The following is a 21,312-nucleotide window of genomic DNA, read 5'->3' on the forward strand; positions in this document are numbered from 1 at the left end:
AGGCCTGATGCAGTCAAATAAATACTTTTAAAAAGATAAAACGGGCCCTTAGTAAATGTTATGGAAACAGAAATAGCTATGCTTAGTTGAGTGCATACTACTAGCAGACTTTGCCTGGATTGTCTCAACCCTGTGAAGTAAGCACCATCATTATTCCCATATCACATAGGAGAAAACAGCTCTGGAGATGTTTGGCAACCTCTCCAAGGTCACAGAGCTAATTAGTGCAGTAGCTTCTCCCACAAGCAAGGTCTTAACCACTGCACTACCAGATGAGGCCACTAGCTCAGCAGTGGATTCATGTGTAGGGTGATGCATGCAGAGCCAGAAACTCAGATTTCAGAGCCCCAGGCTTACAGCCGGCTGACTCACACCCCAGGTCAGAAAAAGATCAGCCCAGTAACATGACCTAGAATCAGCAGCACTCGGAAATAGACGGCACCACAATGGAGGTCCTTCCTTGACCTCGTGTCCCGTATCCCGAGGGGCTCAGGAGCTGGTTGCCCAGGCGACTCAAAGTTTTTGAAGAACAGACCTCCAGGGACCTCAAAGCGACGATACCATGAAAGGGTTAATTCTGAGCTTGGGCTGCCGGGGGCGGACTCCCTAGTGGCCAAGAATGGGTTAAGCGCCGGGCAGATGGCCTCGGGGGCGGCCTGCACGCTGCCCAGAGGTTAACTGCCCGTGAGTGGCCTCTACGCACCACGGGGCCCCGACGGCCCCCGCCTCAGCCAAGTGTTAACTACCCTCTAGGGCCCCCACGGGGGTCGTGGCCTCGGGGCGCGACTCGACCTGGCGCAGCAGCGAGAGGGTTAACCGCCCCAAAGGGCTTTGTGGGCGGGGCCTGGGGCGCGGCCTGGGGGCGGGGCCGAAGGCGGAAGCGGCAGGGGTTCTGCCCCCTGCGCGCTTCGGTAACTTTCGGCTCAGCTCCTCCGGAGGGCAGGCGACCTCCGGGCACGCGAAGCCGGGCGAAGCCGGGCGAGGTTCGGGGGCGGTGACAGGGGCACGGAGCGGGTGAAGGGGACGGTCCCTGGGCAGGTTCAAAGGCGGCGAACTCGCGAGTCTCGAGAGGCCCGGACAGGTAGGTGAGGGCAGGGTAACGATGGGCCTAGGAGCTTTGAGGGGAGCGAAAAGGGAGGAGAGGAGCGGTGAGCAAACCTGGGGACAAGGATGGATGCAAACCTGAGTGACGAGTCCCCTCCAGGATCCCTCGGTTCACACCCTCTTCTCTCCCAAATCCTCGCTAGGTCGATCCCGACCCGGAGCTCAACTTTCAGAAGAGAGACGCCGCAGCAAACCTCTCTCGGGGAATCGTCCAGCTCCTCATCTCCATGGGCCAGACGGCCTTGGCAGGGGGCAGCAGCGACCCCTCCACCCCACAGGCCCTGTACCCTGACAGGTCTCGTCCCGAGGGCTTGGAGGAGCTGCTGTCTGCTCCCCCTCCTGACCTGGGGGCCCAGAGGCGCCACGGCTGGAACCCCAAGGACTGCTCGGAGAACATCGAGGTCAAGGAAGGGGGCTTGTGCTTTGAACGGCGGCCCGTGGCCCAGAGCACTGATGGGGCCCGGGGGAAGAGGGGCTACTCGAGGGGCCTGCACGCCTGGGAGATCAGCTGGCCCCGGGAACAGAGGGGCACCCACGCCGTGGTGGGCGTGGCCACAGCCCGCGCCCCGCTGCAGGCTGACCACTATGCGGCGCTGCTGGGTAGCAACAGCGAGTCGTGGGGCTGGGACATTGGGCGGGGGAAACTGTACCATCAGAGCAAGGGGCCTGGGGCCCCCCAGTATCCACCTGGACCTCAGGGTGAGCCGCTGGAGGTGCCAGAGAGGCTGCTGGTGGTACTGGACATGGAGGAGGGAACTCTGGGCTACGCTGTCGGGGGCACCTACCTGGGGCCGGCCTTCCGCGGACTGAAGGGCAGGACCCTCTATCCAGCAGTAAGCGCGGTCTGGGGCCAGTGCCAGGTCCGCATCAACTACCTGGGCGAAAGGAGAGGTGAGGCCTGGGACGGGTGTGGGGCGAGTGTTCGGTCCCTGGTGGCTGTGGTTTGGGATGGATGCTCAGCACCTTACAACCACAGAGGGAATGGGCCATCATCTGACTGGTCTGCTACTCAGTTCAGTGCCAGGATTGGCTAAGGGACTTCACAGCTGTTACCTAAGTTCATCTTCCTAACAGTCCTAGAGGTAAAAGTAAGTAAAAGTTGGGAAAGCAACTTGCTAGTAGGTGGTGAATCCTCAGAACGGAGGGACACACCCCAGGGATTAGGGCTTCTCAGGAGAGCTCAGCCCCTGGAACAAGAGGTGCAAAGGGTTAAATCTGCCCTGAGCTAGGAGTCCAACTCCAGGAGGAAGAGGACCTGCGGTGCCAGGCACCCAGGGCGTGTACCTGGCTCTTTGGGCTCTGACTCTGTGACACACACCTACTTCCTTCTTCCACCAAACCCCAGGAAGGAGCCATTGAGGCTGGGGCACGTGGAAGGAGAGCAGTGAAGGAGGCAGGCCTCGAGGTGGGGCTGCGGGCAGAGGCCTCCTTGGGGAACCAGGGAGCCAGGCCTTTCTGCAGTTGCAAAGTCTTCAGTGGAGGGTGGCTGCCTCTCCCCACTGTAGCCCATGGGAACCATTGTAGAGTGAAGAAGGCCTGCCTTTTTCACCAGCCCCAGTGCCAAGGCCTCTCTAGATTCAAAGCCTGGGCCAGCCCCACTGTCAGAGCCCCCTTGGCCCCTTGCTTAGAGGGCCTTAGGGCTTCACCCAGCTCTGACTGGGGATGCGTGAGATCTGAGATGCCTCCCCCAGAGCAGATACACAACTTAAGGGCACCTTAGGCCTCCCGCTCAACCGTGGTGGGAGTGGACTTGCAGCCGGAGAAGAGAGGGAACCTGGGCAGGACCCCGTGGTTTGAGGACTTCTGGCTGGAGGTCGCACCCCTACTCACCTTCCCTCCTTCTCTTCCCCAGCGGAACCACACTCCCTTCGGCACCTGAGCCGCCTGAGCGTGCGCCACGCCCTGGGGGACACCCGGCTAGGCCTCGTTTCCACCCTGCCCCTGCCCCCTGCCCTGAAGCGCTACCTGCTCTACCAGTGACTCGGGGAACCACACCACACGTGGCCCTGGGGCCTTGACTCACCCCTCAGGGGCAGGAGGCACTGCTGGCTACCTACCACCAGGGAGGCTGCGGGTAGGCAAGGCTGGGTCCCACCCCCACTCCCACCTCAGGTCTGAGTGCCGCTGCTCCAGAGCCACCACCCAGAGGGTGGAAGGGATGGAGCTGTTAGTCAAGGCTGTGGCAGCCTGGTACACAAGACATTTTTGCAAGTAAAAATTATAAGAGATGTGCTGCTGTAGAAACTGGTCTGTGGTATTTTGGGGCACAAGGGTCCCCGAGCTGCCCCAAGAAAGGCAAAGATATGATGGGGGCAAGTTTAGTGAAGAACAACCACAGGGCTCAGTGCCAGGTGTTTATTCCCCCACACGCGGGACTGCTCAGACGCAACACACACAGGCGTTGGCACCGTGGGAGGGAGCAGCGCCCTGGCCTCAGCTGAGGACAGGGCTTTCTCTCAGCCCTTGGCCTCATGGCGGGAGACGGGACAGGACCAGTTCTCTCCTGTCTTCACTGGGGACTGAGGGGACCCACGAGCAAACCACCCTCCCACCTCTCAGCCAAGAAGCAGCCACCTTGGTGACAGGTTTAGTTCCAACGGGTACAATAAGTGGAGGCGGGATTGTTCTGGTCCCAACCATGACAAGGTAGGGTGTAAACGGTAAAGGAAGAGGTACTTTGGATTCGGCCACGAGAGGGGTCAGGCGACACCACGAGAAGCATGTGTGGAGGTCGGGGGGGCAGTACAGTTACTAGGCTTCTGAGCTACCTAGTCCCTGGCTCAGCAGGAAGGGTAGTGGAGATAGACAGGGCTTATTGTTTGGCATTGATGATGTCAACGAACTCAGGCTTGAGGGAAGCACCGCCCACAAGGAAGCCATCCACATCAGGCTGGCTTGCCAGCTCCTTGCAGGTTGCCCCCGTCACAGAACCTGGGAAGGGAGACAAGAGCAGGAGTGGTCAGCGATGATATGAGGGTACTCCACACCGACCTCCAGGTTGAAGGAGGGCTCGGTCTGGTTCTCAGCCCACCCCACCTCAGGCTGGAGCCAAACCCACTTACCCCCATAAATGATGCGGGCACTCTGAGCCACTGCATCAGAGACGTTGGACTTAAGCCATCCCCGGAGCTTTTCGTGTACTTCCTGGGCCTAGAACAAGAAGCCAGACTAAGACCTTCACTCACTGGGGAAAAAACCCTGGGCTCCAGTGGAGACAGGCAATGTGGTTTGCGGGCAAGAACCCTGGGGCTTCAATCCCACCCAGGCCCTGGAATGGGTATCCTGGGACAAGTAACTCTCTTTTCTCCTTTTATTATTTAGTCTTGACGTGTAGCATGCAGGATTGACATGTAGCATTCAAGATCTTAGTTCCCTGACTAGGGTCAAACCAGTGCCCCCTGCAGTGGAGTCTTAACCTCCAGGGAAGTCCCTCTCCTGTCTTTTAAATGAGGGGTTGGCCCAGGTGGTCTCTGTGGTCATCCAGTTCTATCAAGACAGGGGAGGATGAGGACAGGGCTCCTGGGCTTGGTTACCTGTTGCGGTGTTGCCGTCTTGCCAGTACCAATGGCCCACACAGGCTCATAGGCCAAGACAACCTTGCTCCAATCCTTCACGTTATCTGTGGGACAGAGATCACAGGTGGCAGGGTGAAAACAAGGAAGAACATAACCAGTGGTTTCCCAGAGAACGAGAGTGCTGGTGGCCTACTGCCCCCTGGTGGCTATTATAGGAAAGTGACATTAGAGGCAGGAGTAGAAGTAATAGGAAGGATACAGGATTCCCACCCTCCCCTTTCCTGCATCAGCACCAGATAGGCTCAGGCTGCAGGGCATCCGACCCCACCCTGTGTCTCATAGCCCTGGGTTCAAAGGCCCCTTTTTCCAGAGATACCTGCGATGACCTTGGTTTGCTCGAAAACGACCTTCTCCGTGATGCCAGCTTCCCTCTCATCTAACTTCTCCCCAATGCAGGCAATCACTCCAAGTCCCTCTGCCAGGGCATGGGCCACTTTCTGCCCAATCAGCTGTTGAGGAACGGACTTGGTGAGCACCCGTCTAGGAACAAGCCAGCCCTCATCTCCTCCCCCCGCCCCGTTACTAACCTCATCTGACTCCCCAAAGACATGCCTTCTCTCGGAGTGCCCCAGGACTACCCACGTGGCTCCAAGATCTTTGATCATGCCAGGGCTAAAGGAAGAGAAAAGCCGTGGTTCAGCAGGGAGCCCACCCTGTCGCTGTCCCCTCCATGAGGACAGTGAGGGCTGGGGGTCCCCCTCCCACCCCTCTGCCACTAGCATCTTACCTGATCTCCCCCGTAAAGGCCCCATTGGCCACTTTGTAACAGTTCTGCGCAGCCACGGCAATCTTGGGATCTAGCTTCTGCCGGGCGAAGTCAATGTAGGCGGTGGGGGGTGCGCAAACCACCTCTGAGGATGAGATGGTGACAGACGGGATGAGATCACAGGGAAATCTTCATTCCCCAGACCCCATCCTGTGCTCCAGAGTCCCCTCGCCTTCACCACTTTCTTAGTTCTGCTTTTGCCCTTTTTCACCCCAGCACGATCATCTCTGTCCACTTTGCAGCCCAGGCTGGGCCTGTACCCAAGTCTTTGAGCCTCCCAGGTACCCCTGAGAGGCCATGGCCCTTGCCCTGCCCTCTGCTCTTTAGCAGCTGTGGCTCTGATTTCCCCAGGCTATTCTGGGCCTGGGCACCTCTTAGACTCAGCATTCTCTGGGGGCCAACCCCGCCTCCCTTCTAAAATAGCCCATCACCACCTCCCCTAGGCCAGGCCAGGATTTTCAGCAAAAGCAGAAGCCAACTCCTGGGATTTGTACTAGGGTCTTTGGGATAATAAACCACAAGGGGATGCCTCTTGATCAGCTCCGAGGTTCTGTGACTTAGGTGGGTGAGGGGACAAGGACGCAGGCCGTGGGTGGCAGCGAGTCGACCAGTTCCTAGAGGCCTTGCGCTTTCCCGTTTTTAGGCTGGAGAAAACGGTAGGAGCGCGCCTCATTCCCAAATGGCTCTGCCCCTTTCCGCGGAAGGCCGGAGTCCTACAGGACGCCGAGAGGACTGGATCGGAGCGATAGCTCAGGAGGCCGACGTGGTTGGGTAGGGGAGCTCTGCGGACCCGGCGAGGCGCGGGGAGGAGTCTCCGGCGGGCTACGTGCGGCGGCGCACGGAGCCGGCGCCCAGGGGGCAGCCGGAGCCGGCAGGCAGCCTCCACCCCCACGCACCGGGCAGCCGCCCGCTTCTCCCGATCGCCCGCAGGGGCTGGGCTCACCTTTCAGTCCCGGCCGGTGCAGGCCCCGTCTGCGCCCCGGGGCCACCATCCGCCCCACGACCCACAGCCAGGGGGTACCGTGAGATGCGGCCCCGCCTTTCCCCGCCGAAACACCCCCGGTTCAGCGGCCGCGGAGCTCAGGCCCAGATCCCGACAGCCCTGGACCCCAGCCCTGCACGCAGGGCCACGCGGACCCGGGCTGAGAGTTCCGGAGAGGGCGACCACGCCCGACCGCCCACCCTGGCCCTCCCTGGCCAGGGCTTACCGGTGTCGGCTGGCACCTTGGCCGCGTTCAGAGTGTTGATGAGTTCCCCCAGATTGTTCTTCCTCCCGTTCATCTTCCAGTTCCCCCCAACGAAGAACTTCCTGGAGGGCGCCATGGCTGAGGAGCAGGCACGCTGAAGGTCAGGAGCAGCGCGCCCTCGCGGCCACTGGCCGCTTATATAGAGCGCGGAGATGCAGAAACCCGCCCCCTCTGCGTCCTGGTCCATGGCTGGCCCGGCCCTCGGGAGCCCTGCCCCCGGCCCCGCCCGCCGCCCGCCGCAGCCCTGCCCCTGATCCCGCCCGCCGCCCGCGTTGCGAGGTTCTGACGTTACCCCCTTTCTTGTAGCAACGTTCCAAGGCCGTCGCGGGCTCGCTTGGGTCGCTTTCAGCTTGAAATGCCTGACTTTGGGGAGAAGGCGCGAACTGTGCGCCCCGTGCTCCGGGGAACCCCCGCTTCACGGCTGCAGCCCCCCCGCCCCACAGAGGGCTAGAAGGCTCCCCCAGGGGCGCTCGCTGGCTGGCTGAAGGCCTGGACACTCCACTCCACTCCAGGCTTGGCCTCAGAGCCGTGAGGGGCATTTTTCCAACTCCGGGAAAAGGAACCCCCCCTGCCCCCATCGGAGCGGCCACATCCCTGACTGCTGAGCAGGCACCTTTGACCTACCCAGGGCCAGCCCAGCCCCACAGTTAACTGGGCAAGTAACAGGGTTCACAGGCAGAGGGACGACCCACGTGGGCTGGACACCGTGCAGCTACTAAAGAGGCAGTTCAGAGGTCTGCCCTGCCCCCAGGAGTACCTCACTTTTTGCTCCAGCGGCCAGGGCCAGACAAGGAACTGCAAGGCCTGGTGCCCAGGGCTCCCCACTGGGCGCCTGGGGACACTCAAGAAGAACCCATTTGGGCCCCCTCTCACGTGACCTTCCTCTACTTCCCTCCATGACAGCCCCCACCCCTCAGCCTTCCTCCCTCTCCTGCCCCCGTGAGCACCTCACTCAGCCCCCAATTTCCCAAGAGCAGTAAAAAGTATAGAACTGCCTGGCAGTGGGGTGGGGAGGGGGCGCAGAGCGGCACAGAGGAGCAGGGCCCGTGGTTCTCAAAACCTGACCCTCCTGCTAACCCAGGAAAGACAGTCTCCCCCCAGATATCAAACAGGACACGCTTGAGCCACGTAACTTTTATTCACATCCTGTATTTTGGCATTTTCCAGAGAAGGACAGGGAGAGACAGGGTGGGGCAAAGATTGAGGCAGGAGGGCGAGGGGGGCCTGGCTCCCCATTTCCCTCACATCCCTCCTGGCCCTGCCACACGGGGAGCACACACAAAGGGGGAGGGGAGGCACAGAAGCCCCCTCAGTGGAGGAGGCGGCACAAAGCTACACCCACGCCACACACACACACACGCCCACCCACACCCACGCACACACACGAACAAGCCCGCTCCACACTGGGCAGGCGGGATCACAGAAGCAGAGCGCTGTGGGGTTAAGGGCAGGGAAGCAACAGTCTCCTCACAGACAGGCGGCAGGCCCCTCCCGCCCCCTCCGACTCCATTCCCAAGGTCTCCCCGGAGCCCCCCCAACCCCACGCTTTGCCTGGCCATTCTCTCCTGGCCTCTAGCTTCTTCCCTGCTGCTGGGGACGAAAAGAAAAGGGGTACCGAGCAGGGAGGTGTCCATCCCTCAGCCCCATTCCTCATGCTGGGCGGTCCGTCCCCCGGGTGCCCTCAGGGCAGGCTCTTAGCTGGCCACTCTCTGGTAGAAGTAGATGTAGCCTAGGTCCTTGGGCGGCTTCTCAGAGGCACACACTTTCTGGTCGTTGTAGATCACCCACCTGGGGAAGGGGGTGGGGAGAAGGGTGAACGACCCAGGCATCCTCTAGTGTGTCTCTCTGACATGGTCCCTGGACTCGACCCTCGTGTGTCCTTTGCCTTCGGGGGCAAAGGCTCGCAACCTTCTCTGCCTGGGCCCCCAGACTCAGCCCAGCTGCCTCCTGTCTGAAGGGAGTGTCCCATCTCACAGGGTCATTTCTACTCTGTGTCTTCGGACCCCTGTGCTGTCTTTACAGCCTACCCCCATCTATTCCTTTACGGTAGAGATCAGCAAGCTTTGTCAAGGCCAGACAGGAAATATTTCAGGTTTGCAGGCCACCTGGTCTATGCAGCTATGCAATTTGCCTGCAGCATAAATGAATGTGGCCGTGGTCGTTAAAACTATTTACAAAAGCGAGTGGCCCAATTCAGCCCTGGAGCCCTAATTTGCCCATCTCTGCCCTCAGGCTTTCCATCAATTTCTGGTGAATTGTGGCCTGCACCAGGCAGTCCCTTATGTTCCCACCCACACCCCACGAATATTCTAGGGTCTTCCAGGATGCCCCTACCCATTCCCCCTACCCACTCCCCCATTCAGAAGGCACGGGCTGGCTCCTCACCTGCCTTCCTTCTTGATATGGCAGACGTAGTGACCACACATGGTCGAGGTGCCCATGTGACTAATGAAGGCAAAGAGCTGATACTCTGGGGAAAGGGAGAGAGGGCAGAGCAGACAGTGAGGGAGGGGGATGTGTCCAGCAGCTCATGACCAGGGTGGGATTTCAGGGACGGCAGACAGGCTGGGCCCGTCTATCTCAGCCTCCCAGGACCCCAGCTTCAGGAGTCACGTCCACGGAAAGAAACTTCTAATGCCGCACCCTCTTGGGGGAAGCAGAGCCGCCTGGCAGTGAAGACCTAGTAGAGCAGATTGGCTAGATTCTCCCCTCGACACTCACTTCCAGGACCATCCCGGACTTTAGGTCCCACTGGAATGGACTCGGAGATAGAGTCGGCAGCCGAGCGGCCCTCTGAGATGTCCATGGCAGCTTCTGCGTCCAGGTCATCAATGTGACTGAAGATCCAATCCACAGCCCGTTCTAAACTGTTGTTCTTGGGGAGGAGGGAAGTGTTACTTTTTTAAAAAGTAAGGTCAGGGTTGAGAAACCCCAGCAAAGGCCTCTGCTCCTTCATCACAGCCATTCAAGAGTGGAGCCCCAGACTGGCCAAACCACAGGGGTAGTCCTCACTTGCTCCTGAGGGGTGGAACTTCACCCCCGCCCCCATCTTCCCAGCGGACCTGTCCTCAGCTGGGGGGCACCCCTACCGTGGCCCGCAGGGCTTTCAGGGCCTGGTCCCGGGAGAAGCCCATGGAGACGATGGTGGTCACACAGTCCTCCGGTGGGGGGTCAGCGGCTGCACTCGTGGAGCCGGGCCCGCTGGAGCCAGGCAGGATGAGGGGGTTTGCAAAATCTGGGGATGGAAGCGGTTCAAGTGTTTGGGGGAGATGCTGGCCCTGCCCGCCACCCCCCTCCCCGGCTCCAGCTCCCCAGCCCTGCCTACCCGGGTCGTCCATGTGTGACATGACCCAGTTCATGGCGGCCTCGGCCCCGCTGTTGCCAGTGTAGTAGACGGCTTTGCGGCAGGCGTCCATGGGGAAGCCCATCTCCACTAGCTGGATGATGACGGACTCATCCAACATGGGCGCTGCGGGGGAGAAGCATGGGCACAGGGGCCTGACTCCTTGGGCCACGCCCTGCCCCTCTCCCCAGCCCTCTTCCAACCACACGTTCCATGCGTTTTTTCCTCCACGGCCTGGCACCTTATTCCAGAACTAAAATGGCAACACAGCCTCATGTGGGGCCAGCACTATCCTCAAGGTCTACAGAACTGAGGCCAGAGGCGCCCCAGGGAGCTGCTTCTCAGTTCATTCTCCCACAACAGGCTGTTTCCGGAGTATGAGCTGGAGCCCCCACCCCCGCCCCCAGGCCACGAGGTTACGCGGGCAGAGGCAATTAGCCAGCGCTGCTCCACCCACACAGAGAACAGTAGCTGGGGTGCTCTCTCAATCCTCACGTCCATCAAGGGGGCAGAGACAATTTGAAAGGGAGGACAGGAGGAGCACAAAGGACAGGGTCAAGGGGTGGCAGGCAGAGAAGACCCCCATCAGCAAGGGAAAGAGACAGGCAGGAAAAAGAGTCACTAACATGTCGGAGAGGAGAAGTGAGGGGAGCAGAAGGAGTCTTCGTCTTCGTTGCCATAGAAACCAAGGCTACCTTTGGGCTCATCCGGAGTGACCAGGGGTGGGGCAATGTCGGGCAGCTCCTCCTCTCCAGGCTGCAGCCCTGTGCCCCTCAGCTGGGAGATGTCTAGCTCCTCGGGCATCTCGATGGACACATCTAGAAAGCGTACGGCAGGACAAAGGTCACCTCGGCAGATCCCCGAAGCCCTCCTGGGAAGAGCACTCTAGGAATCTCAGGCCCCTACCCCCATCTTGCTCTGTAATAAGACGATGGGCAGAGCAGGACCCACTGCCGTGTGATAAAAATAACCACAGGCTGGGTGGGGGGGGTGGGGGGTAAGTGAACAGGATTCCAGCCTTAGATCTACCACCAATGAGCCATGAGCCAGAGCAGGGTCTCTGACTGTGCCACAGAACGATTCTGTACTTCCGTGGGGCTCAACTTCTCTAGGAAATGAAGCTAGATCTGGGATTGGCAAAGCCGTCAGGGGCCTATGAGACCCGTGAAAACAAACTGTTTCAAGATTATCAAGATGAAAACATCTTACCAACTGTATAAAAGTAAAACTATGAAAACCACTTTTGCTTGTGTAAGCCATAACTATAAAATCAAAGAAGTCTTAAACAACAGCGTCCTATGTATAGCACAGCACGCTGTACTCGATATCCTATGATAAATCATAACCAAAAAATGTAAAAAGGAATATATATGTATTTAATATAACTGAACAGCTTTGCTCTACAGCAGTAACACCATGTTGTAAGTCAATGATACTTCAACTAAAAAAGGTAGTTAAAATTTTTTTTTAAATCAAAGAAGTCTTAGTAATGTTTCCCCTTTCAGAGGAAAGCTGAAGAAGCCCTAGTTTACACGGCAAGGCCCCTTCTTTTTCTACCATTTTCTGCTTAACCTCCCTTGCTCGTCCCGGCCACCATACCCAGTTTCTTGGGCACCCAGTCCAAGCCGAAGGTGAACTTCTTGATCTGGATGACCAGGTAGTCGGGGAATGAGGCAAATCGTGTGGTCCTAGAGAAGAGAGAATGGCCTGGTACCCAGAGAAGCTGTCCTGAAAGCCCCACCCGGGTCCAGCCTCTCATACGTAGAACTAACCACCCTGAAGATAATTTCATGTTCCTTTCCTGCCCTGGACAGGCATCAGAGTGTCTGCAGATGAACGGCAGTAGAAGGTAGGGAGTAGGGGAATGGGGGGGTCTTAGAGGCAGGAACAGCAAAGGGGCAGGTGGCTGAAATCTCAGAGACCAAAGCACTCTCTCAGATCTCAAGTTCACACCAGTGACGGGTGAGCAAAAAGTAAGACTATGTGCTAGAAATCTCAGTTCTGTCCACGACTGTTCCTAAGTGCCCATGCTCTGCTAGCACTGGGGAAGTGAGCAGACAGAGGCTTCCTGAAAAGTGGCCCCATCCACCCCAAGAGAGACGAAGACTGGCAGGGGCAGGTCAAGGTGACATGTAGCAGTTATCCAAGTCCACTCCTGCCAGGGCCTCTCGGTTCCCCTCAGGCCCCAGGTTACCTGCCTCATGTTACCTTCCAAATCACGGAAGCCTGAGTTCTGACCACAAAGGGATGAGAGAATGCACAAGAGGCTGACAGCATCTCGGGGATGACCCTCACGGAGGCCGGGCCCCATAGGACTTACTTGACGGCGACTGACTTGGCCTGCAGGGCCGTGCTCCAGAAGTCGTCCACCTGCTCGGGGGCGCCGTAGGCCTCCAGGCAGGAGCTGAAGGGCACCTGGGCCCGAACCAGCTCAGGCAGAGGCAGCTTCTCCTCTTCAGCTTGCCGCTTCTTCTCCTCATACTCCAGAAGCTCCTCTGGTGACAGAAGCAGTAGGTGGACCCTTCAGAGGGGCCGAGCCACATCCCCCCTCAGCCCTGGCCTACTGCCTCTGAGTCCACGGCTATCTCAGCTCCTCTGCCTCCCCAAACCCACCAGATACACGTCTGCCTGTGACCTGGCCTCTTTCTCAGCACAGCTCAGCTGACCAGCTGCACGCAAGGTCAATCCCACACCCCCGCCTGGTCGACAAGCAGGGCTACTGCGGGCTCTGCTCCTGAAAGGCACCCAAGCCCCATCACTGCCAGGCTTCAGACCCCAGGCCCTGGGAGGGTAGCAGAGCACCCACCTTTGTTCAGGGCCGCGTCCATGGGCACAGGCAGCTGCATGATGTAGTCCACTCGCTGGGTGTACTTCACCTTCTCCGTGGCCAGGCACTTGATCTTTTCCTCCACCAGGAAGCGGAACACTTCGTTAGGATTTTCAGAGCTCCGGCAATTCCTCTATGGGGAAGAGTCAGGGTGGGGAGGTCTGGACAGCCAAGCACTGGGGTGGGGGCCTACAAGAGTCACTGGGGGGTCAGGGAGAGGGGGGAGCGGAAGGGAGAGGGGCACAAAGAGGTGCAGGGACGGAAGAGCAGAGCAGAAACCTTCCCTCATCAACCTGCCAGTTCCGGCCCATCCTGGCACTGCAAGACTGCGTGGGAAAGTGCCGGTACTTTCTTTTTTTAATGTGGACCTCCTTTTTTAAAAAGTCTTTACTGGGGACTTCCCTGGTGGTGCAGTGGCTAAGACTCCACCCTCCCAATGCAGGGGCCCAGGTTCGATCCCTGGTCGGGGAGCTGGATGCCACTTGTGGAAACGAGTAAGAGTTCACGTGCCACGATGACAGATTAAAGATCCCGTGCGCCAAAACTAAGACCAGCACAGCCAAGTCAATAAATATTAAAAAAAAAAAAAAAGTATTTATTGAATTTGTTATAATATCGGTTGTTTCAGGTGTCTTAGCCTGGAGGATCCTGGGTTCCCGACCAGGGATTGATCCTGCACCCCCCTGTGCTGGAAGGCGAAGTCTTAACCACTGGACCACCAGGGAAGTCCCCTGTACTTTCTTTCTAAGCACCAAGTGCTCGCCTATCATTTTCTTTGGGAGCATCCTTCATCAGGCTGCAAGCGTAACCAGTGTCCTCAGGTGCAAACGCCACTCTCAGGAAAGGCTCAGTGCTCGGGGTCACTAGGGTGGGGCTGGGCTGGGGCTGACAGAGGAGGAGGAACGAGTGAGCAGCGGGAAGAAGGGAGTGAACTGAAGTGCAGGTAGACAGGAGGAGAGTGAAGATCACCCCATCTTCCCTGTCCTCACCTCCACCATGTTGATAAGGTGCAGGAAGAACTCTTGGGCATCCTGCTGCCGGTTGGTGGAGAACTCGGGGTGACCCTTGCCAATGAGGGCCTTGAACATCCGAGGGGCGATGCCATCTTGGACTTCCTAGGCAGAGTTGGGGCAGCCATTCAGCCAGGGCCCAAGAGGCCACCAAGTGGCCTTCTTTAGACACCTCCCAGATGGATCTCAGTTTCCCCACCATTCCAGAGCCTGAGAGGGACGGAGGTCCAGACCCACCTTCTGCTCCGTTACCTGCTCCCCATCACCCGACTCTGGTGCTGGCTTGGAATACTCCCCCGAGAGCAGGCCGTGGCCCAGCTTGGCCCTGTGTCATCACCCAAGAGAACCATTTAGTTTTCGTCTGACACCACCAATCTACCCCTTAGCTCCCCAACTCAACCCCTGCTCAAACCCCCTTAGACAACTCTCTTAAATGTGAACCACCTTAGATTCCATGGGAGCCCAACTCAAGGCAGACAGCATGCTTGCAAGACAGCCATCGGAAAGTGTCTAGTTGGCCAGAGGCTACACTGTTGCTCCCTTCAGGGGGTCGTGGAGGAGAAAGAGGGCACACAGGCCTGACTACGTACACCTGGGTGCTGAAGTCCTGGGTGGGGTCCGTTGGGGCGTTCTGGAAGATCTTTTCCAGCTTATCCACGTACCTGAGCCAAGGGAAGGATCACTGAAGGGGCTGTGGCCAGGCCCAGAGGAAAAGGGAAAGGAGTGGTCATCTACCAGTTGAGGGAAGAGGTCCCTCCAGAGTGGGGAGACATGTGTTTGACACTTGGGGTCCACGTCTTTCCAGCAACACGCCTTCCCTCCCCTTCCCAAACCGGTCAGCATGCAGGGTACACAAGCCTCTGCCCCGAGACGGAGCTACGGGATGGGAAGACACTCAGAAGGATAAATACAGTTCATATTCTTTGAATAGAACGTGTCAATATGTTCTAAATTTTCACATGTGTCTCAGGCCTTCCTATTTAGACAGGATGCTCACTTCCCTAACCCTAACTTGCCTTTCTTCTGTCTCCATGTCCCAGCCCTCCCCTCTCCCCCATTAGGTGCTCATCTGATGTCACTGGCCCAAAATAAAGAGCACCTGTTGGCCCTTGAGCCCATCAGGAGGCCTGGGGGAGCCCTGGGACTGAGCATCTGGCCCTACCAGTGGGCTCATATATAAACAACTTCACAACCTGCTCCCTGGCATGTACCAAGAACCAAGACAGAGCTAGAACAGAGGTCCTGAGGGCACGAGAGGTGGGCGCCCAGAGGCTGGCCGCTAGGAGAGAGGTGGGGGTCAGGGCACAGAGCCAGGGGGCTGGCTGCGGAGAGAGGGCCTGGGGGCGGGGGCTGGCGGCGGGGGTAAGGAGGACTCACTTCCTCTGGAAGTCGGGGATGCTGAAGAGCACCTGGACCACCGAGTTGAGGTAGCAGCTGTTGCCCAGGTTGCGGATGCCGGTGTAGCCGGGCCCGGACAGCGGCTTGAGCGGCACCGCCGACTCCTGGATCAGCTCCCACTCGCCGATGCGCTGGTTCATGTCTATCTCCAGCTCCGTCATCGTCTTGTCCGTCTGCACGGGAGGAGGCACTTCAGACCTGCGTCTTTTTTTCTTTTTAATTTAGCTGAGCCAGGTCTTAGCTGGGGCATGTGGAATCTACTTTCCTGACCTGGGATTGAACCCAGGCCCTCTGCACTGGAAGCACGGGCTTTTAGCCACTGGACCACCAGGGAAGCCCTAGACCTGTGTCCTTTATGTTCTAAAACATAGTCTAGGATGAGAGCCAGCTGGAGAGAGCCTGGAACGTGATGAATTATGGACCCAGACATGGAAGGCCTATTGGGCATCCCCCAGTGCAAGTTCTGGAAGGCCACAGGCAACCAACCGTCCAGGGGCCCATCAGGCAACAGGCCTCCGCCCACATGAGGGGATGAAACGAACATGACATCCCCTAGCTGAAATGTTCCTCCACCCTGAAGCCACCCCTTCTCACTCAGATCCCCATCCCAGCATTGCTTCCTCGGTCCCCTGGGCCCGGCGACCCCTGCTAGAAACTGCGCACAGTCATGGTCATTCCCTGCTGCACAAGCAGACAAGGGATGCCTGCATCTCACCTGGTAGAAGCCTACAAGCCAAGGACCACCCCTGCCTCATTCAGAGTGACCAGCACACAGTAGGTGCTCAGTAATAGTTGCTAAACGATGAAATGATTCTACAAGGCTTTTCACAGGCAGCCCACGAATCCTGGGAACTGGGGTTACCGTGGCATCTCTCCCCACCTTGTCGCCTCACCCTCAGCCTTGGGCAAGGAGGGCAGGCCTGACAGGCAGGGATGAGAGAATCTGAGCGGAGGGCGGTCTCACCTTCTGCATCTTCAGCATGTCGATACCAAAGTGGGACAGGTGCTCAGCCAGGTTGGGATCCAGGACCATGTCATCCTCGTCGTACGAGTACACATCTAGTGTGGGAGGCAGGAGCAGAGTAGGGGGAGGGCAGTTCAGGCCCCACCCGACCACCGAGCCCACCCCCTGCCCTGAGAGGCTTGGTGGGACAGCTGGACGAGCCCAGAGGGCAACGCTCCTGGCTCCCTCAAGCGTCAGTGAGGCCTCGAGCCCTTCTTGGATTGGCTGTCAGAGAAGATGCAGTAAACAGGGTGAGGGCTGGAACTGGTTGTGTCTCCACGCAGCAGGAGGAGGTTCGAGAGTGAAGTGAGTTTGGAAGAAGACTTACTCTCTTACTTACAAGAGAATGACGGTCACCACTAGGAAGGGGACTGGGGTTTTGGGGGGCTATCTGAAAGTTCTGTTTCATCTGCAATATTTTCATTGTTTATCAGGAGACTGCACTCATGCCTTGTTCGTGTCATGTGAAATGAGTAGTGGTTCAGACCCAGTGATGTCCACGTGGAGGGGGCGGGGTGTACCAGCTCCGTCGGGAGTGATGGTGCCCAGCTTGACGGCCAGCGGGTAGCCCGTCTCCCGGAAGTGCTCCACAGCGTGGTTGTTGCCCCCGCTGCCGTCAAAGTAGCGCCGGCCACACAGGATGGAGCCATCCGTGAGGTTGAGCCACAGATTCTCCCGCATGTCGCACTTGGAGCACTTCCAGCCACTGACCCCAGGGAAGAAAATGAGCCGAGTACAGGTCAGCGGTTTACGGGAGCGGTTGATGGGCAGACGGGGCTCTGCAGCTTCCCCCCTGGTCCAAGGCCTCTCTCATCTCCTCTCCTTGGGACATCCCCTCCCCCAGTCCAGTTCCTCATGAGTCTCCCTCCTTATTCTGCTACTGAGCCTCTCTCCCTCCAGACTTCCAGGAGGGTGATCGCTCGCCCCTGCTCTGCAGGTCATGCCCCAAGGTTGAGGGGCAGGGGCAGGCCTCACCAGGGAGGGATCCGAGCAGGGTTGTCCAGCTGCTTGAGGCTGAAGGCATGCTTAGACACCTGTCGCACTTCCCCATCCCAGGCCTGCACCTCCTGCTTACGGGAGGCTGAGTCGGCTGATAGGAGGGCCTCCACCGCGCTGGTCACCTGGGGGAAGCAGAGGGTCAGAGGCGGGACCCAGTTCCCAGCCCCACCCGCCCCTCGGTCTTCAGCTTTCCTGGAGCTTGCCCACCACACTGCTGCTCTGACCCCGCCTGCCCCAGAATCTTCAGTAGGGTGGGAAGGTATTTGTACCCGATCTCTGACAATGTCAGGCAGTCCCCCCAGCCCATCCCGGGCTATTTCCAGGTAATCCGGCAGAATGACGATCTTTACATCCTCATCGTATTCAAACTTCTCCTCGTTGAGGTCAAATCCGCCTTCGACACCTGGTGAGACAAGAAAGGAGCAGGGGCGGTGGGGTGGGGTAATGGGGGAGGGAGTGCGAGTAGGATGACCACCGCAGGGGGACTCCCCTCCTCTGATACAGTGCTTCACCTTGCCCCCTCCAGGGTCCCAGGGCCACTGACCAGGCCCCTCCTTTGGGGGCTTTCCTAGCACCTCTGAGAGCAGCAAAGACCAGCTCAGGGAAGAGAACAGGATGTCAGTGACGCTCACCGATGGCCAGTCGGGTGGGTTTCTTGCGGGGAGGGTCTCCAGTGCCTGCGGTCGCATCTTCCTCTTTCTACAGTGAGGCAGGAAGGGCACGATCAGCCCCAGCACCAGGGAAGGGACAAACGGACAATGGATGGACGGGGATGGAGTGGGTTAATCTCAGAAGAGAAGGGAGCTAAAAAAAAATCACACGTGCTGAGTTTTAATGGCTCCAGCAAAAGCAGGTTGGGGGGGCGGAAATGAGGCCCCTGGGAGGTCAGGACGGGACAGACAGATTCAACCTGGTGGCCCAGCAGGGTGAGCCTGAGGGCAGCAGGTCTTGCTTACCGGGCGCCGGGTCCGCCGGAGGTGCAGGTAGACGCGCTGGCCAGTCTTGTTAAAATGTCTCTCCACATACTGTTTTCCAAAGCCCAGGAATGTGTTCATGCAGATGTAGAGGCCACCCTCAGACTCCTGCAGGACAACAGGCAGGGGCAGAAACATGGGCGGGATGAAGCTTGGCCAGGGGAAGGCAAGACCTGGGGTTAGAAATGGGTGGCTTCCGGAAGCAAGGTCTGTCCTCAAACACTGTGTGGCCTCTGGCAAGTCACCTATTAGCCTTTCAGGACCTGGTACATGGCTAAGAGTCTCCCCATCCTCCTGTGACTTTGGCAACGGCCAACAAGGACACCAGGGCTGAGCAATGCCTGTCAGTCACCACTCCTCTTCCTTCTTTGAAGCCCTCCAGTCAACGCAAAGAACTCCCTTGATCTCCTTCCTGGAGCCTTGAGATCCAGAGTGAGTCGGGATCAACTACTACAGACCTGGGAAGAACTCCATGTCAGACACTGAACCTAAACCAGGAACACCATGACCAACCCCACCTGACCACCAAGATTCAGCAAACCTTCAAGACTAGAGGAGAAGAGATACTAGCATCTGAACGTGACATCTAACCCCTGGGCTTGCCAGCAAGATCAGACCTTTCCTTTACCTCACTCTACCAGGTGATCAAACCCTGGCCCACACTGGTTTCATCTCCTCTTTCCTACTAAAGGCTGGCTCCAAGGGACCCATGTGCTGCTTGGGGCTCACAGCTGAACCAGGACCCCGTCTGGCAAGGACATGAAGCCCAGCCTTCTCCAGCCACCACCTGGATGCCTCTCCCACCCCATCCCCGCCCCCCGCCGCCCCCCTCCTCCCCGGCCAATAACCAAATCTCCAAGAGGTCCCATCAACCTCCAATTTCAAAGCCATTCCCCTTCTGGAACAATCTAGCAACACTTTCTGAGACAGCTAGAATATACATTGCCCAGGAAGAAACCAGGGAAAAGACAAGTGTCCACTGTAAATCACAGCAGAGGAGGGGACATGGGCTTTCCCCAACCTGAGCGAGTCTACCAGTGCCCTTGTGAAGAGGGTGCTGGAGAAGGGGGAGAAGGAACCTGGAGACTACAGAGTCTTCTCTCAGATCCAAGCAACAACAAGGCATGTTCTTTCTGGAATTAAAGCCTCAGTGGCCTTGAAAAATTCTCTGCTGGGAATTAAAAATAGGGCAGTTCTCCATCCCATAGATCGCTCTGTACCACTCCTGAGAACTGTGCGGGTTACAAAATTTATGAACAAATAGAGCATTTCTCATCAGGGATGTCACATAAACTCTTTCTACCATGAACCCAATTTAAAGATAATCAAATATGCCGGAAGTTGGTTACCAAAGCCAACCAATGGAGACCTCTTGACAGGGAAGAGAGAAGAAAAGTATAAAGAGATCAAAACCCCTTTTGGATTATTCAAACCATTACTAAGGAGAGAGACAGGAGTATAGAAAGGGAGACTTCTACCATCTGTTGATAATTAAGGAAAAAATCTTTTCTTCCTGAGAAAGACAGCGCTTCACCATCCATGCACTTGATAAACTGGGAGGCCTGTGGGAGCTCTACAGTGATTAAACTCCTCTGTTGCCAATAAAAGATGCTGATTCCACCAAGGACTGGGAACCCCAGAGTTCTGCTCTGAGCAGCTGTCCTCTTTACGTTCTGCCAAAGCTAGACTTCAGAGAAGCAGCATGGTTGTCTGAGGCCCAGATCAAAGCCTAGCAAACCAAGCAACCCACAAATCACAGTGATGACCCTGAAATGGGCCTTAGATCACCCTGCTATACTCAGCACTGGCGATGCATTAATGAAGCCTTTCCACTCTGACTTGCAGTTTTCCCAGCCATGAGTTGGTCTGGCTGAACACCCTGGGCAGGGCCCACAGCGGCTTGAGGGAGGGGTGGGGGGGGCGGATCCCAGCCAGGCTGCTGCCCTCAGTTCAGGCTCTGGCCTGGCTAGAGGCTTGTGTCTGCCTGACGGTGTCACAGGAAGGCAGAACTGCAGGAAGGGAGGTACCGGGTGGAGCCTGCCAAACGTGAAGCACGGTGTGGGTGGTGGCTTTGTCTAACTAGTCAGGAGTGGGAGTGGGATAGGAAAGAAGCCTTAGTGTCCCCCACGAAAGAAACCATCTCTCTGGGAATACTTTTCAAAGGTTTCCCTCTGCTCTCTCTGATGGACGGGAGAAAGAAAGGGGGTTGCGGCCATGATTCACCTCAAAGGAGAAAAGACTAGAGCTTTCCTCTCCTCTTCCCCCCTCCTCCACCCCTCCACCCAATGACCCACCTCCCCGCCCCCTGACCATATTAACCATGGGTGGAGGCTCTATAACTCAGCCTTTCTCAGAACCAGCCTTCTTCAAGGCCACTTCCAGGCTACTAGGCACCTGGGAACTGCAGTCCCCACCCTACTACCCCCAACCCGGGCTCAGAACAGCGGGGTGGTAGTGGGGGGGGGGGTCGCCCCATCCCTCCCACACGAGACTACAAAACCCGGAGAGCCATGCGCGACAGGCAAGGCCAACTCCCAGGCTTTCGCAGGGGTCCACGTGGGAGATGTAGTCCGGCAACTGGGTGGAGCCTCTAGCTTAGAACGTCAATGAGGGGAGTGAGCGACTACAATCCCCACAGTACTCCACGAGAAGAGGAGCGGATGGGGAGGGCGCGGTGGCTTTCGGGAGTGGTAGTCAGACGACAGCTCGCACGAATTCAAAGCAACGGCAGGAGTAGCGTGGAAGACTACAAGTCCCATGGTGCACCGCAGGGAGGCGGTGGCCCAAGCCTTGCAGGCCCCGGCAGAATGACCAGGGAGATGGAAGTCGTGCTCGCTGCGGGCGTGGGGAATGGGCTTACCGGTGTGTCGAAGGAGAAGGCGCACTCGTCTTTGTGGACCCGGTCTCCAGCCTTGGGGACCCGGATCGTCGGTAATACTGACAGCAGCGCCTCCTCACTCAGCTCCGCCATGACACCGGCACCAGCTCCTCCACACACAGCGGTTCTCACCGCTTCTAGTCCCCCCTACCCTTCCGTCCAATGAGCACCACTCGTTAGGGGCATGC

General features: G+C 57.9%; 3 protein-coding genes across 7 annotated transcripts; 1 reads left to right on the forward strand and 2 right to left on the reverse strand.

Moving 5' to 3' along the window:
* Positions 1 to 420: 420 nt before the first annotated feature.
* On the forward strand, positions 421 to 3,348 carry SPSB2 (splA/ryanodine receptor domain and SOCS box containing 2). 2 transcript variants are annotated; one of them, XM_086402189.1, is made up of 3 exons: positions 421 to 1,081; positions 1,248 to 1,995; positions 2,957 to 3,348. In XM_086402189.1, exons 2-3 carry the CDS (start codon positions 1,332 to 1,334, stop codon positions 3,082 to 3,084), a joined length of 792 nt encoding a protein of 263 aa, XP_086258315.1. In that variant the 5' UTR covers positions 421 to 1,081; positions 1,248 to 1,331; the 3' UTR covers positions 3,085 to 3,348. The 2 variants fall into 2 exon arrangements, with proteins under 2 accessions (XP_086258315.1, XP_086258314.1); XM_086402188.1 differs by having other exon boundaries at positions 854 to 1,081; positions 1,248 to 3,348.
* Positions 3,349 to 3,445: 97 nt separating this feature from the next.
* On the reverse strand, positions 3,446 to 6,938 carry TPI1 (triosephosphate isomerase 1). Its single transcript, XM_086402187.1, has 7 exons — positions 6,654 to 6,938; positions 5,407 to 5,530; positions 5,207 to 5,291; positions 4,996 to 5,128; positions 4,638 to 4,723; positions 4,167 to 4,254; positions 3,446 to 4,035 (listed from the first exon to the last, which is right to left on the reverse strand). Exons 1-7 carry the CDS (start codon positions 6,877 to 6,879, stop codon positions 3,917 to 3,919), a joined length of 861 nt encoding a protein of 286 aa, XP_086258313.1. The 5' UTR covers positions 6,880 to 6,938; the 3' UTR covers positions 3,446 to 3,916.
* An 873-nt stretch (positions 6,939 to 7,811) lies between these two features.
* USP5 (ubiquitin specific peptidase 5) lies at positions 7,812 to 21,288 on the reverse strand. 4 transcript variants are annotated; one of them, XM_086402155.1, is made up of 20 exons: positions 21,107 to 21,288; positions 18,229 to 18,354; positions 17,905 to 17,971; positions 17,542 to 17,675; positions 17,249 to 17,394; positions 16,795 to 16,979; positions 16,235 to 16,329; positions 15,250 to 15,443; positions 14,463 to 14,534; positions 14,125 to 14,197; positions 13,852 to 13,977; positions 12,842 to 12,995; positions 12,356 to 12,530; positions 11,635 to 11,723; positions 10,731 to 10,853; positions 10,018 to 10,161; positions 9,782 to 9,927; positions 9,414 to 9,567; positions 9,078 to 9,162; positions 7,812 to 8,480 (listed from the first exon to the last, which is right to left on the reverse strand). In XM_086402155.1, the coding sequence occupies exons 1-20, from the start codon at positions 21,215 to 21,217 to the stop codon at positions 8,387 to 8,389; spliced, it is 2,493 nt and encodes an 830-aa protein (XP_086258281.1). In that variant the 5' UTR covers positions 21,218 to 21,288; the 3' UTR covers positions 7,812 to 8,386. The 4 variants fall into 4 exon arrangements, with proteins under 4 accessions (XP_086258281.1, XP_086258279.1, XP_086258280.1 ...); XM_086402153.1 differs by having other exon boundaries at positions 10,662 to 10,853; XM_086402154.1 differs by having other exon boundaries at positions 14,110 to 14,197.
* Positions 21,289 to 21,312: the final 24 nt, after the last annotated feature.

This window comes from Bos grunniens, chromosome 5, assembly GCF_055505025.1.
Source record: "Bos grunniens cultivar Pamir isolate PY7600 chromosome 5, Bosgru_T2T1.0, whole genome shotgun sequence".
Classification (NCBI taxonomy): Eukaryota; Metazoa; Chordata; class Mammalia; order Artiodactyla; family Bovidae; genus Bos; species Bos grunniens.

What these genes read in the sequence shown, in the direction of transcription:
- SPSB2 (XM_086402188.1), top strand. Translation starts at nt 1,332, where the DNA reads ATGGGCCAGACGGCCTTGGCAGGGGGCAGCAGCGACCCCTCCACCCCA.
- TPI1 (XM_086402187.1), bottom strand. Translation starts at nt 6,879, where the DNA reads ATGGACCAGGACGCAGAGGGGGCGGGTTTCTGCATCTCCGCGCTCTAT. An exon ending in CAAGGTGCCAGCCGACACCG is followed by an intron (nt 5,531 to 6,653) that starts GTAAGCCCTGGC and finishes TCTCATCCTCAG; the next exon opens with AGGTGGTTTGCGCACCCCCC. An exon ending in TCTTTGGGGAGTCAGATGAG is followed by an intron (nt 5,129 to 5,206) that starts GTTAGTAACGGG and finishes GTTCCTCAACAG; the next exon opens with CTGATTGGGCAGAAAGTGGC.
- USP5 (XM_086402152.1), bottom strand. Translation starts at nt 21,217, where the DNA reads ATGGCGGAGCTGAGTGAGGAGGCGCTGCTGTCAGTATTACCGACGATC. An exon ending in TCCGGCGGACCCGGCGCCCG is followed by an intron (nt 17,972 to 18,228) that starts GTAAGCAAGACC and finishes GCCTCACTGTAG; the next exon opens with AAAGAGGAAGATGCGACCGC. An exon ending in CATATCAAGAAGGAAGGCAG is followed by an intron (nt 8,481 to 9,077) that starts GTGAGGAGCCAG and finishes CCCCTTCCCCAG; the next exon opens with GTGGGTGATCTACAACGACC.